Source organism: Pungitius pungitius, chromosome 8 (assembly GCF_949316345.1).
Source record: "Pungitius pungitius chromosome 8, fPunPun2.1, whole genome shotgun sequence".
NCBI lineage: Eukaryota > Metazoa > Chordata > Actinopteri > Perciformes > Gasterosteidae > Pungitius > Pungitius pungitius.
In genome coordinates this window covers 396,290-411,145 of record NC_084907.1, presented here as the reverse complement: position 1 = coordinate 411,145, position 14,856 = coordinate 396,290, and the positions used below count along the sequence as shown (strand labels likewise).

The following is a 14,856-nucleotide window of genomic DNA, read 5'->3' as shown; positions in this document are numbered from 1 at the left end:
TCAGTTTGTGTCTTCCTAACATGCTTCTTCTCCTCCAGTGGACCTGCTGGCCTTGCTGAAGTGGAAGGCCCATCCAGAACGGGTCATGGACATCCTCGGCAGGTTGAGACATGTCAGCGGAGAGGAGATAGTAAAGGTGAGCTTCTTTTTTCAAGGAATGATCATGAGGTGTGAATCGGTTGCCGGGCAACTTTTAATATTTAATTATCTTTCTGTGAAAAAAGAAGAAATCTGTGAAAACAATATACCTGAGAGGGTTTGAGCATGTTGAAGGATCGCCTGTCATTCCTTTCATTAACAGCACATATGTTGCATTAATCTCTCAAATAACTCAACTCGATGACTTCAACTCGCTGTGTGTGTTTGTCACAGTTTCTACAAGACATTCTGGACACTTTGTTCTCCATCCTGGACGACAACACGGACAAATACGGACCTCTGGTGTTCCAGTCGTTGGTGAGTCCACCGATGAAGCAGCAGATGAAGTCTAGTTTACTAACTTTTAGTGAGACTCAGAAGGCACAGACCAAGCCAATGTTATGTAACGTTTAATATGACTGTTGATTACTATTTCTTTATTCTCTTTCTCTCTCAGGTGTTTATTATAAACCTCCTCAGGGACAGTAAATATTACCACTTCAGGCCGGTGATGGACATGTACATCCAGAAGCACTTTGCAGGCGCACTGGCTTACAAGTGAGTGTTTCCCAACAAACTGCCCTCCCTTTAAAAAAATCATCAAAAGTCATAATTTCCTGCGGTGGTTTCAGGGAGCTGATCCGCTGTCTCAAGTGGTACATGGACCGATCCGCAGAGGTGGTCCGACAGGACCACATACAGGAGGCCATGAGGGTACGTGAGTCCACCAACCTCATTGTTCTTCTGGCTTCACACGTTTCTACAGTTGAGTCCAATTATTTTAATCAGCTGGTACCAGCTGACTGCTTTACACTGAATAAGTCTTCAGGTTGATTGTTGCCTTCCGACACGATATCAACAGCTGGAGGGGATCGATTTAATTTAATTAACACAAATCTCTGACTCTGGACGACCTGATTATGATTTGGTGGTCAAAGACCAAGGTCACCGTGGACAGGATTTTGTCCATGACTTAAGAATGAATTCACTAATTACGACTAAAAAACATGAATTGGCAGTTGTGAGAAATTCAAATGAACAATCTGTTCTCTTTGACTCTTCCTACTTGTTTCTGTCCCACACACAACCTCTCTACCCCCCTCAGGCACTGGAGTATCTCTTTAAGTTCATCATCCAGTCTCGGATCCTTTACTCTCGGGCCACCTGCGGAATGGAGGAGGAGCAGTTTCGCTCCAGCGTCCAGGAGCTCTTTCAGTCCATCCGCTTCGTCCTCAGCCTGGACAGCCGCAACTCTGAGACCCTTATTTTCACACAGGTGAGAAAAAACACAGAGATTTACTTTAAAAGAAACAATTTATAGTTTAGACAAAACTAATCTAAATATTTAATTACATTCTTGTAGTCGAGATACTTTCCTTCCCCTTTTAGTTGCTTTAATCTTACTCTTTATCTCCTTTATGTACCTGGAACCTTTCCTCAAATCCTTTCCTCACCTTCTCTGTCAATCTCCCACGATTCTTTGCTCCACCCTTCGGGTCCTTGCTTTCCCTCCCGGTTCTCTTCCCCCCCAAACCCACACATCACAGGGCTGCCAGCCTTGTCCAGGCCCAAATCAGGCCCCTGGTGACGGGCCTGTTGCCTCCTTAGCACTAGCCCCCGCACTGGGCCAAGCCCCGCACCCCCCCCCAGGACAGGCTCCTGGCAGCGGGCAAGCCAACTGCACTCAGGCCTGGAGCTCCAACGCTCTGCGGCCGTCTCCACTGTCAGTAAGTAGACATCGGGATGAACACCACAGCCCTCCGTTCCCTGTGTCAACCTGGAATCACAGTTCAGCTCTTTGAGAAGCTTCACACACACCGCTGTGGTCCTGCACCTCCTCCTCGGGTCCCCTGCTGCACCTGCAGCACCCACTGCTCAGCTCCACCTGCAACGTTCATCTCAACGTCCTCTATCTGCGACCAATGTTTCTGCACCACCGTGTTAGTCACAGCTCACACTATGACGAGTCAGTTCACACTATGACGAGTCAGTTCACACTGACGAGTCACTTCACACCGTGACGAGTCAGTTTACACCTTGACGAGTCAGTTAACACTGTGACGAGTCAGTTCACACTGTGACGAGTCAGTTCACACTGACGAGTCAGTTTACACCTTGACGAGTCAGTTCACACTGTGACGAGTAAGTTCACACTGACGAGTCACTTCACACCGTGACGAGTCAGTTTACACCTTGACGAGTCAGTTCACACTGTGACGAGTCAGTTCACACCGTGACGAGTCAGTTCACACCGTGACGAGTCAGTTCACACTATGACGCATCAGTTCACCCCAAGACGCATCAGTTCACACTGACGAGTCAGTTTACACCTTGACGAGTCAGTTCACACTGTGACGAGTCAGTTCACACCGTGACGTGTCAGTTCACACTGACGAGTCAGTTCACACTGTGACGCATCAGTTCACCCCAAGACGCATCAGTTCACACTGACGAGTCAGTTTACACCTTGACGAGTCAGTTCACACTGTGACGAGTCAGTTCACACCGTGACGTGTCAGTTCACACTGACGAGTCAGTTCACACTGTGACGAGTCAGTTCACACCGTGACGAGTCAGTTCACACCGTGACGAGTCAGTTTACACCTTGACGAGTCAGTTCACACTGTGACGAGTCAGTTCACACCGTGACGAGTCAGTTCACACTGTGGCGAGTCAGTTCACACCGTGACGAGTCAGTTCACACTGACGAGTCAGTTCAAACCGTGACAAGTCAGTTCACACTGTAACGAGTCAGTTCACCCCAAGACACATCATTTCACACTGACGAGTCAGTACAAAACCGTGACGAGTCAGTTCTCACCGTGACGAGTCAGTTCACACTTGAGTCACAGCTAATGCAAGATGCAAGAACACCTGTATTGATTACTCTCCTGCCACAGTGACTTAATGTCATATTAATGTCTAACAATGTTTGTCACTCTTTCTTTCATTATTGTGCATGAGAGTCATTGAGATTTCTCCAATACAACGTTCAGTCTAACTCTGATCTCCTGGGTTTTATTAGATCAAAGTCTTCTTTTCTCAGAAACTCACACATCTCACCTGGCTGCCCATTATCTAACTCTCTGTCTTTAATCACTCCTCTGGAACATCTCATCGTCCTCCTCAGGCCGCTCTGCTGAACTCGTTCCCAGCCATCTTCGACGAGCTGCTGCAGATGTTCACGGTGCAGGAAGTGGCGGAGTTTGTGCGCGGCACTCTGGGCAGCATGCCGTCCACGGTGCACATGGGACAGTCCATGGACGTGGTCAAGCTGCAGTCCATCGCCCGGACGGTGGACAGCAGGCTCTTCTCTTTCCCAGGTGAAGGTTCCAGGTTCCTCTTATTTTTATGAAGTGATAAAGGTCGCTAAACAAAAGACAAATCTACCTAATTGCAACATTTTTGTCAACTCTGAGCTTCTGGTTCCATGACACCTGAGGAGATGTGTCACCAACAGCAAGGCCTTTCTGTAGTGTCTTTATTATTTCCACTTTTAAACCTCACATATGATGTCAGTTTATGTTGAGCAGGTAATATTTATGACTAATCTAATCCGCTGTGTGAATAGATTTAGACCTCATTAACTTTGCTCAATGCTGTGAAGCTCTTTATTCTGCATTCAAAACACTGGTAACTCCTTCAAACACAAATATTGAATCACTCAGTTATGTTCATGTTCCTACCATTCCTTAGGATGTCTTTTTAAACTTCTTAAATGACAGAACGGATGTTCAGGAACAACTAGCATCAAAACCACAGCTAAATAAATGTGTGTGTGTGTTGCTCAGAGTCGCGGAGGGTCCTGCTCCCTGTGGTCCTGCATCACATCCATCTGCATCTCAGGCAGCAGAAGGAGCTGCTCATCTGCTCTGGAATTCTCAGCTCCATATTCTCTATTATCAAAAGCAGCTCAATGGTAACACGCACAAACACACACCAAGATACCCGTGCACACAAAAACGCTACCTAAAGTTCAGCGAGATCATAATTAAATGGAACACAATAATTAAAGAAATAAAAGTGTGGGCACTTGTGTTTGAATCATTCACTTTTTACGGCCACAAACTGTGACCCAAAAGTTACATAAACCCTTCTGAGGATCATTTTTGATTTAAGGTTTTACATATTTGAACCACTTGTTCTGGAATGTAAAAAAATGAATCCTTTCCATGAACTAAATCCATTCACTCACATTTAATAGAGGACATCAAAATGCTGCCTTTATTAAAATGTGATGAGAAAAAAGGTGAAACAAATGTGAGCAAAGTGTTCCACCAGATATATCTGTTTCCTTAAAGCTACTCCTCCTCGTCCTCCTCTAGGACACCTCGGTGCAGGAGGAGGTGGAGGTGATGGTGGAGTCTCTGCTCGACGTCCTCCTGCAGACCCTGCTGTCCATCATGAGCAAAAGCCAATCGCAGGAGGCGGTAAGGGGTCAACGCTGTCCGCAGTGCACCGCGGAGATCACTGTTAGTAACTAACAATACGACTACTACGACCCCCCCTGCTGCCTCCTGTCTGCTCCCCCCTCTGCATCCTCCTCAGGGCTGGGCAATGCTTCACCATCCTTTAGGTTACCAAAACGCTCTCTCCAAATCTGTCACATGGTGAGAGTTGAAATAAGAACAATTTTGTTCTATTGGAATAATTTAATACTCATAAATATGAAGTCAATAATGAGATAATTATTGCCCTACCCTAATCCATCCATCCATCCCCTCCCTGGAGCATCTGTCCTCAATAAACATCATGCATGCTCCTCTCTGTCTGCATGCTCTAAGCTCATCTCTACATGCATCTTGTTATATTTTAGAGGTGCTTCACTCACCATTGGTGTGGTTTCTCAGTCAGGTTTAGTTCTTTGTTAGATTCATCTGCAAATTCATTTGGTTAAAGATTGATTGTTACATGATGGCGTCATTATTTTTGCACCTCCATCTGCATGTTAACACTGGGGCTCTCCTCATGGAGGGTGACGTAGTTTCTGTGGTCCATATTTCAGACTGCTGTGAGTTTACAGTACGAGACACACTGTTTGCTAACAGCAGAGAAAAGGAACAGGGATCAGAGCCTTTCATTCATCTGCTGTCCACCTCTCCGATTGGTCGCTTCCCCGAGAAATGCTGCCTCGTGATAGGCTCTGATTCCTCTGCACCCTGTTTCCTACGGTCAGGGAGAGTACGTGTCCTGCCTCCTGTCCCTCCTGCGCCAGATGACCGACATCCACTTCCAGCACCTGATGGAGAACTTTCAGAGCAAAGAGGAGCTGAAGGTAAAACTGCTCCATGTCCATGTGGAGCATGACAACAAGTCTGAGGTCAACTTCCAGAATAAAAGCAACTCAAACTCTTCCTTCCTCCTTTTTCTCTCCTCAGGAGTTCTTGTTAAAGATTTTGTCTGTGTTCAGAAATCTGATGAAGCTCAGTATATTCCCTCGGGACTGGAACGTCATGAGGCTGCTCACCAGCAAGTAAGAGGCGTCAGTAAAGTGACACAAGTAGCAGTGACACACACGTGTAGCAGTGACACACATGTAGCAGTGACACATACATGTGTATCAATAACACACGTGTAGCAGTGACACATACATGTGTATCAATAACACACGTGTAGCAGTGACACATACATGTGTAGCAGTGACACGCATGTATCAGTGACACATACATGTGTATCATGTCCCCTTGGTGCAGCATCATCCTGACCACGGCTCAGTACCTCTCACCTGCTCTTCACAAGAACTTCACGGAGGCGGAGTTTGACTTTAAGGTAAAACATTCACTCTCTGGTTGTGATGCTGATGTTATTTTGATACCTTTCCTTTAGCCGCGATGCTTCCCCACTTCTAACAAGCCCCATTAAGAGAATCCCTGTTGTGTTTGGTGTGTGTGTGAACAGGTGTGGAACTCCTACTTCAGTCTGGCCGTGCTGTACATCAACCAGCCGAGTTTACAGCTGGAAAGCCTGAGTCCTGCCAAGAGGAAGAAGGTCTTAGACAAGTAAGAACAAACACACACTCACACAGACCCACTCTGTGGAGGTTCTACAAACCCTACTTTTACGAATCCTTGAAGAACAGTCTTTACTCCTGAAGATAAAGCTCCTCAGCTCCTTCTGTTTGGCTTTTTATTTCTCATGAGCAGATTGTGGAGAGAGCTTCGACATTTGATAAAACAAAGAGCAGGAAGGATGGAGAGAGAGAACTAGCATGTCTTCCTGTATTATCATCACCTTCTGACTGTGATGGATGTTCTTCCCTTCGTCCAGGTACGGAGACATGAGGGTGATGATGACCTACGAACTCTTCAGCATGTGGCAGAACCTCGGTGAGTCTGTGATGTCCCTCTGAGCCGCTCTGCTCTTTTGTACATGATTTACGGTCTGCAGCATCAGACTCAAACGGTTTGAATCTGTGAATATATTAAACTCCATCCAGTCAAATGTCCAGAATACCATTTTTACACTTTGAAGCGTCGAATTATCACGTCGCCTTACCAACCGCCTGTTTCCTGTTTCCTGTTTCCTGTTTCCGGTCCGCAGGTGAGAACAAGATCCACTTCATCCCCGGTATGATCGGGCCCTTCCTGGGGGTGACTCTGGTGCCTCAAGTGGAGGTGAGAAACATCATGATCCCTATCTTCCATGACATGATGGACTGGGAGCAGCGCAAGAACGGGAACTTCAAACAGGTACGGAAACAAACGCACCCTATCAGCTTTGACCAAGTGCAACGTAATTCATTCTGATTGGTTTATTTGTTTAGGTGGAGGCGGAGCTTATTGACAAGTTGGACAGTTTGGTGTCTGAGGGGAAAGGTGACGAGAACTACAGGGAGCTCTTCGGTCTGCTGTGAGGAACATTTCAGGAGTCTTCTTGTTCTTCTTGTTCTTCTTCTATTTCTTCTGGTTCTGTGCCAGTGTCTCCTCTAACAAAACCAAACCTTCAGAACCTCTGTGCTCTAACATGCTGTTTGTGTGCTTTGCTCTGTGCTGCCGGACTAGAACCCAGCTGTTTGGGCCCTACCCGAGGTACGCCCCCCCTCCCCCATGGAGACACCTTCTCAATGTTCAGTCTGTAGGACCTGAACTCTTCTCCCTGCAGCACAACCAACGTTTCATGCTGTCTCTGGACAGCTTCCTCTCAGATGATCCCACATGTCATGAGACCAACTTGGATTCTGGTCTAAACATCTGCAGCATATTCTATAACTCGGATGCTGTAGTTACAGCATTCAGATGGAGAATCGTTTCTTTATGAAAGTCATTCGCTCCGGCTCCACCATCATCAGATATGTCAAAAATGATAATGATAATAATGATAATCATAATAATCATAATCATAATAATGATAATGATAATAATGGTAATCATAATAATGATAATCATAATAATCTAAATAATAATTATGATGATGATAATAATGATATTTATAATATTAATATGAATTATACTCTTATTTAATATGACATAATGATGCATTTATAATACAGTTATGAGACAGTCGTCTGACTTTTCTTTTGTTTTTCTAAAGTCTTTTGGAGAAAATTGAGCAGGAGACGTGGAGGGAGACGGGCGTCTCCTTCGTCACCTCCGTCACCAGGTTGATGGAGCGACTGCTCGACTACCGGTAACACACACACACACACACACACACACACACACACACACACACACAGAACATATCTAGTGCCTGCTTTTTTTAAATCATCACCTCTCATTATTCTGTCATAAACAATTAACTTTGTAATCTCATGCTCATCTTCATCTTCCTCTACCTGGAGGAGGAGGAAGATCCAGTTGTCTTTGTTTTGTTTCATAGTTCCATCTTCTCTTTAGGGACTGCATGAAGGGCGACGAGACGGAGAACAAGAAGATCGGCTACACAGTGAACCTCCTGGTGAGTCATCCTCCACATGTTCCTCTTCATCCTCATCTTCATATTCATCTCCATTTACATCCTCATCATCTTCTATATGTTCACGTTCATCTCCATCCTCATCCTCTTCTTCATCTTCTCCATGTTCATCTTCGTCCTCTTCTTCATGTTATGCTCATACTGATCTTCATGTTCATCTTCATTCTCGTCCTCATCTTCATCATGTTCATCTGGACCTTCACAGAGAGGTTCTACCTGTGTTCTTATCTTCTCAGAATTTCTACAAGTCTGAGATCAACAAGGAGGAGATGTACATCCGCTACATCCACAAGCTGTGTGACATGCACCTGCAGGCGGAGAACTACACCGGTAAAGACCCACACACACACCGACACACACACACCCACTGTGTGTGTGTGTCGGTGTGTGACCATGGTCCTGCCCCCCCCCCCCCTCCCCCCACAGAGGCTGCCTTCACCCTGCTGCTGTACTGGGAGCTGCTGAACTGGGAGGAGAAGCTTCTGAAGGAGTTCCTGCATTACCCCACCCAGACGGAGTGGAGCCGCAAGGAGGCGCTCAGCCGGAAGGTCATCCACTACTTCAACAAGGGCAAGGTGAGCGCACAACACAGACACACAACACACCCCTCACTGCTTCATCTCACTCAGAAATATATTTCTATAAGAAAACATTTATTTGACACACAGCAACATAATAAATACAGTATTACACAAATTGCACTGTGAATGGCAACAACACTCAAGTGTATGTGTGTGTGTGTGTGTGTGTGTGTGTGTGTGTGTGTGTGTGTGTCCCTCAGTGCTGGGAGTTCGGGGTTCCTCTCTGCAGGGATCTGGCCTTTCAGTACGAGTCTCTGTACGACTACCAGAGTCTCAGCTGGATCCGGGTGAGCTGCTCACAACAACAACAACAACAACAACACAACAGACACACACACACATTCATCCTGTGAGACACTGCTTACTGGAGAGGAGACATCCGTCGTGATCCGTGCATGTGTCTGTGTGTGTAGAAGATGGAGGCGGCGTACTACGATAACATCATGGAGCAGCAGCGCCTGGAGCCCGAGTTCTTCAGGGTCGGCTTCTACGGCAGGAAGTTCCCCTTCTTCCTCAGGGTGACATGAACTTCTTCTTCTTCTGCTCATTTCTTTCTACAGACCACATCCTGAAATGGGATGTCGTCATTATTTAGACGTTTCTGCTCCTTAACAGAATCTGCTTAAATGAAATGGTGTAAGCACACGCGATGTGTTCAAGGACCGCAGGAACAACACAAACCTGAGGATGGTTCTCAGCTTCTGGCTGGCAGATGTTTCGCTGATTGTTTGAAGTAAACGTCTTGCTTTCGGTTCCTTCTCTCCAGAACAAAGAGTTTGTCTGTCGCGGCCACGACTACGAGAGGCTGGAGGCCTTCCAGCAAAGGATGCTGGGAGAATTCCCCCAGGCCATCGCGATGCAGCACCCCAACCAGCCGGACGAGGCCATCCTGCAGTGTGACTCCCAGTGTATCCTTTCACTCACAGGGGGGGGGGGCTCCAGTGCACACGGACCTCCTCCGGTCAGAACCAGCCTGCTCTTCTTTCCTTTGACTCCCGGGCCCAGACCTCCAGATCTACGCCGTGACCCCGGTGCCGGACAGCGTCGGCGTCCTCCAGATGGACCGAGTCCCCGACCGCATCAAGAGCTTCTACCGGGTTAACAACGTCCGGCGGTACCGGTACGACCGGCCCTTCCACAAAGGACCCAAAGACAGAGACAACGAGTTCAAGGTGGGTGGTTTGGACCCGCCCACCTCTGGTCTGCAGGACCCATTTGGACCCAAAGTAGAACCGATCACATAACTCAACAATAGATATGCTGAGTAGGACCTTTTATTGACGCTGAATGCTCTTCAACAGTAAAGAAGGACAATATGTCCATATGGAACATATTGTCTCATGTTGAGGTGATTTGTGGACACGTTGTCTACTGTTGGTGGACATTTTAACTGCTCCCACGTTGTGTCCTGTCCGTCCAGAGTCTCTGGATCGAGAGGACGACCCTGGTCCTGACCCACCCTCTGCCGGGCATCTCGCGCTGGTTCGAGGTGGAGAAGAGGGAGCTGGTGAGCGAATGAACAACCTCTTCCGCGAGCTGTAGACTTCCTGCTGGCGTGTCTACATCACCTCCGTCCCCGTCCCCCAGGTGGAGGTGAGCCCGTTGGAGAACGCTGTCTCCGTGGTGGAGAACAAGAACCAGGAGCTGCGGACCCTGATTAGCCAGTACCAGCACAAGCAGCTGCACGGCAACATCAACCTGCTGAGCATGACGCTCAACGGGGTCATCGACGCCGCCGTCAACGGGGGGATCGCCCGGTACCAGGAGGTGGGCCCGCAAGGGGGGGTCCAGAACCCCAGAACCATGCCACCATAGATCCCCACAGCAGGAGTGGATACTATTAAATATTCTTTAATATGACATTTCAGATGTCAGGATTAATAACAATACAATATTAGCAATTATTAGTCAGTAGCTCAAAGTGCCTTTATCATAAATATATTATTAATAGTGATGATAATAATAATAATAATGATAAAGAATTAAACATTTAAGTTTCCTTCATCTATAGTTATTACAATTTATTGGTCCTTTATAAATACTTTAGTACAAACACGGAGTAGCATGGGTACGAGCGATGAGGAATGAAGGTTTTAACACGAGTACGTATTCATTCCCAGGCTTTCTTCGATAAGGAGTACATCACCAGCCACCCTGAAGACACGGAGAAGATCACGCAGCTCAAAGACCTGATGCAGGAGCAGGTGAGAGCTCATCAGCACCGTCGCCAAGGGCAACCAGTGAAGGACATGCCCCATCGGGGGGGAATATTAAATCAGTTTAATTTAATATCTACACATGAGTGATGTTGTGTTTTCACCTCAAGGAGAGAGAAGAGGAAACGTTGATCTGACAGAAGCCCCTTCCCTCTCCTCCTCCTCTGCTCCTCCTCTCCACCTCCTCTGCTCCTCCTCTCCTCCTCCTCTGCTCCTCCTCTCCTCCTCCTCTCCTCCTCCTCTCCCCCCAGGTCCACGTGCTCGGGGTGGGCCTGGCCGTACACGAGAAGCTGGTGCACCCGGAGATGCGTCCCCTCCACAAGAAGCTGATTGATCAGTTCCAGATGATGAGGAGCAGCCTCTGTCACGTGAGAACCACGGGGGCGAGGGGACCTCCTGGTGGAGGTCCTCCACGGGGTTATTGATCCTGTAGCTCAGAGAAGAGACGTCAATACAGAAATATATCACTATTTATATAATCAATTAAATCAACTGTACTTACTAAACAATGGTATAAAGATTGATCTTATTCTGGTCCAATCAGAGCCCTGCTCATTTGGTCCAATCAGAGCCCTGATTCTATGGTCCAATCAGAGCCCTGCTCATTTAGTCCAATCAGAGCGCTGCTCTCTGTACTAATGGGGGCTTTGTTGTGGTCTCAGGGTCTGCCGGGTCTAGAGAAGACCGGATCAGGAGCCAGCAGAGGGATCCTGACCCCCCACGGACCCATGAGCCCCGAGAGCTTCAAGCTGCTGCACCGCCACAGGTCAGTAACGTGCACGCACTCACACACGTGCACACGCACATGCACACACACGTGCACACACACATTGTCATTGGTTCTGAATCTTTTTATTGTGAAGCACTTTGTTTGAAAACGTTCTTTGTTATTATTGTTATTAGTTCTTCTTCATCACTCTGCAGTCAACACACTTCTTCTTCTTCTTAACGTCATAACACTGATCATCTGATCTCATCACACCCCATCTCTGTCCATCTCTGTCCCTCTCTGTCCATCTCTGTCCATCTCTGTCCCTCTCTGTCCATCTCTGTCCCTCTCCGTCCATCTCTGTCCATCTCTGTCCATCTCTGTCCTTCTCCTAATTGTCTCATGCATGAGTCTTTCTTTTACCTCCTGCATCTCTCTCGTCTCCGGTTGTTTTTCTATTTTGGGTTATACTCTGCATGCCCCCCCCCCCACCTCTTGGTCCCCCCCAGTCCCATAGCGGCTTTGACTCTGGCTCGCTCGCCCTCCTCTCTCTCCTCTCATAACCGCAGTGAGTCAGGGCCCGTTGGCAGCCTTCTGATCCTGGCTGACGGAGTCGTGATGGAGCATCCGGAGGACTTCTACCGCATGCAGGTGGAGTCATGAAATATGCATAAACATACCCGGCCAATCAGTACTACAGTACAAAGGACCAATCAATACATCCCAACCAATTCATCTACTACAAAGATCAATAATAAATGTAACATATATTTATCAGAATGTAAGAAAATCAGCATGAACCTAATAAACAAATAAATGTTCACAGAGCTGTCATAATATTCTGATGTTGCACAAATAAGACTTAATAGTTTGTTACCATCTGTCCCTCTGCAGGCAAGCCCCTCCTCCTCCAGCCTCAGCTCCACCCACTCAGCGCCCTCTCAGATGATAAACTCCGCCCACTCCGGCTTCAGAGGTGAGCCGCTCAGACCCGGCAGAACCACATGACACGCGGTGGGTGTTGACTTGTTGTCTGACTCTGTGGCTCCTCCCTCCGTCGCCAGTCGGCTCGCCGTCTCTTCCCGACAAATACCGCCACAACCGAGAGATGCTGATGCTGCTGCCGCCGCACCGCGACCGCCCGAGCAGCGCCGTGTACACCAACGTCAGCGACGGGCCGGTGAGGGGGGGGGGGAACTCATGTCTTCCTCATCATCATCATCATCATCATCATAATAAGAGAAATAGACAGAAACAAGAAGAAAATGAAAAAAGAACTGAAGAAAATGTAGGAGTCAGCATCTGAAAGTGAGTTTGAATATACGTTAGGAATAGTAGTTAGGAATAGTGTTTAAGGAATAGTGGTTAAGGAATAGTGTTTAAGGAATAGTGTTTAAGCAATAGTGGTTAAGGAATAGTGGTTAAGGAATAGTGTTTAAGGAATAGTGGTTAAGGAATAGTGGTTAAGGAATAGTGGTTAGGAATAGTGGTTAAGGAATAGTGGTTAAGGAATAGTAGTTAAGGAATAGTAGTTAGGAATAGTGGTTAAGGAATAGTAGTTAGGAATAGTGGTTAAGGAATAGTGGTTAAGGAATAGTAGTTAGGAATAGTGGTTAAGGAATAGTAGTTGGGAATAGTGTTTAAGGAATAGTGTTTAAGGAATAGTGGTTAAGGAATAGTGGTTAAGGAATAGTGGTTAAGGAATAGTGGTTAGGAATAGTGGTTAAGGAATAGTAGTTAGGAATAGTGGTTAAGGAATAGTGGTTAAGGAATAGTGGTTAGGAATAGTGGTTAGGAATAGTGGTTAAGGAATAGTGGTTAAGGAATAGTGGTTAAGGAATAGTAGTTAGGAATAGTGGTTAAGGAATAGTAGTTAGGAATAGTGTTTAAGGAATAGTGGTTAAGGAATAGTGGTTAAGGAATAGTAGTTAGGAATAGTGGTTAGGAATAGTGGTTAGGAATAGTGGTTAAGGAATAGTAGTTAGGAATAGTGGTTAAGTGGTTAAGGAATAGTGGTTAAGGAATAGTGGTTAAGGAATAGTAGTTAGGAATAGTGGTTAAGGAATAGTGGTTAAAGAATAGTGGTTAAGGAATAGTGGTTAAGGAATAGTGGTTAAGGAATAGTGGTTAGGAATAGTGGTTAAGGAATAGTGGTTAAGGAATAGTGGTTAGGAATAGTGGTTAAGGAATAGTGGTTAAGGAATAGTGGTTAAGGAATAGTGGTTAAGGAATAGTGGTTAAGGAATAGTGGTTAGGAATAGTGGTTAAGGAATAGTGGTTAAGGAATAGTGGTTAGGAATAGTGGTTAAGGAATAGTGGTTAAGGAATAGTGGTTAGGAATAGTGGTTAAGGAATAGTGGTTAAGGAATAGTGGTTAAGGAATAGTAGTTAGGAATAGTGGTTAAGGAATAGTGGTTAAAGAATAGTGGTTAAGGAATAGTGGTTAAGGAATAGTGGTTAAGGAATAGTGGTTAGGAATAGTGGTTAAGGAATAGTGGTTAAGGAATAGTGGTTAGGAATAGTGGTTAAGGAATAGTGGTTAAGGAATAGTGGTTAAGGAATAGTAGGTAGGAATAGTGGTTAAGGAATAGTCGTTAGGAATAGTGGTTAAGGAATAGTAGGTAGGAGGTCATATTTTGCACCATTCAAATCCAGCCTCAGTCTCCTGACTTTGTCCGAGGGAATTACCCACAAGTCATAGCAAGCTTTGTCTTTTTCTTCTTCAGCCAACCAACCTCCAGCGAGCCCTGTTCCACCAGGTGATTGGTCCGTGCAAACCCTGCAGCGACCCCAACCTGTCTGTGGCTGAGAAAGGTCAGAGGTCACACACTCATTCTGACCTACAGTACAGAGTTGGAACCATGCAGTGAGAGATGTAACCTTTCCTCTCCTCATCTCCTCTTCTCTTATGACATCACTTCTCCTCTTTCCTCTCCTCTCTTACTCTCCTTTACCTACTCCTCCTCTTCCTCTGCTCTTCCTCCAGTGCTTACCACTCCCAGTAGCTGGAGCCTGGACAGTGGTACCAGAGAAGCCCTCCCCTTCCTGTCTGCACATGTGGGCGGAGTCATGGCGCCTCCAGTTCCTCCACGCAACCTTCCTCACGGTAGGACACTGTGTGTGTCACATGTTGTGTGTGGAGCTTTGTGTTGTTGTTGTTGTGCTTTTTCTAGTTAGAGATGTTGTCTGTGTGAACTTTTATTAAAGCAGTCGTTAAACTATTCTCCTAATCGATAATCTATAATCAGAGAAACCGTGAGGTGATACTTTAAGGACAGAAGAATTTATTCAGTGAACC

General features: G+C 46.3%; 1 protein-coding gene across 6 annotated transcripts in view; it reads left to right on the top strand.

Moving 5' to 3' along the window:
• Positions 1-14,856, top strand: part of LOC119194212 (dedicator of cytokinesis protein 3) — a 41,927-nt gene that overhangs the window by 24,113 nt on the left and 2,958 nt on the right. For 3 of the 6 annotated variants that reach the window (XM_037448379.2, XM_037448378.2, XM_037448382.2), the window contains exons 19-52: positions 39-136; positions 373-456; positions 596-696; positions 771-852; positions 1,244-1,414; positions 3,269-3,461; positions 3,930-4,057; positions 4,464-4,610; positions 5,315-5,413; positions 5,517-5,611; positions 5,832-5,907; positions 6,037-6,137; positions 6,406-6,464; positions 6,679-6,827; positions 6,902-6,987; positions 7,140-7,166; positions 7,669-7,764; positions 7,974-8,034; positions 8,289-8,382; positions 8,479-8,627; positions 8,834-8,920; positions 9,047-9,151; positions 9,400-9,541; positions 9,639-9,805; positions 10,054-10,140; positions 10,221-10,400; positions 10,754-10,837; positions 11,101-11,217; positions 11,512-11,615; positions 12,128-12,209; positions 12,453-12,534; positions 12,623-12,738; positions 14,285-14,372; positions 14,545-14,664. In XM_037448379.2, coding sequence (XP_037304276.2) covers positions 39-136; positions 373-456; positions 596-696; positions 771-852; positions 1,244-1,414; positions 3,269-3,461; positions 3,930-4,057; positions 4,464-4,610; positions 5,315-5,413; positions 5,517-5,611; positions 5,832-5,907; positions 6,037-6,137; positions 6,406-6,464; positions 6,679-6,827; positions 6,902-6,987; positions 7,140-7,166; positions 7,669-7,764; positions 7,974-8,034; positions 8,289-8,382; positions 8,479-8,627; positions 8,834-8,920; positions 9,047-9,151; positions 9,400-9,541; positions 9,639-9,805; positions 10,054-10,140; positions 10,221-10,400; positions 10,754-10,837; positions 11,101-11,217; positions 11,512-11,615; positions 12,128-12,209; positions 12,453-12,534; positions 12,623-12,738; positions 14,285-14,372; positions 14,545-14,664 — 3,657 coding nt within the window. The remainder of the gene's footprint in view (positions 1-38; positions 137-372; positions 457-595; positions 697-770; positions 853-1,243; positions 1,415-3,268; positions 3,462-3,929; positions 4,058-4,463; positions 4,611-5,314; positions 5,414-5,516; positions 5,612-5,831; positions 5,908-6,036; positions 6,138-6,405; positions 6,465-6,678; positions 6,828-6,901; positions 6,988-7,139; positions 7,167-7,668; positions 7,765-7,973; positions 8,035-8,288; positions 8,383-8,478; positions 8,628-8,833; positions 8,921-9,046; positions 9,152-9,399; positions 9,542-9,638; positions 9,806-10,053; positions 10,141-10,220; positions 10,401-10,753; positions 10,838-11,100; positions 11,218-11,511; positions 11,616-12,127; positions 12,210-12,452; positions 12,535-12,622; positions 12,739-14,284; positions 14,373-14,544; positions 14,665-14,856) is intronic. The other 3 variants (XM_037448380.2, XM_037448381.2, XM_037448383.2) reach the window with 2 other exon arrangements.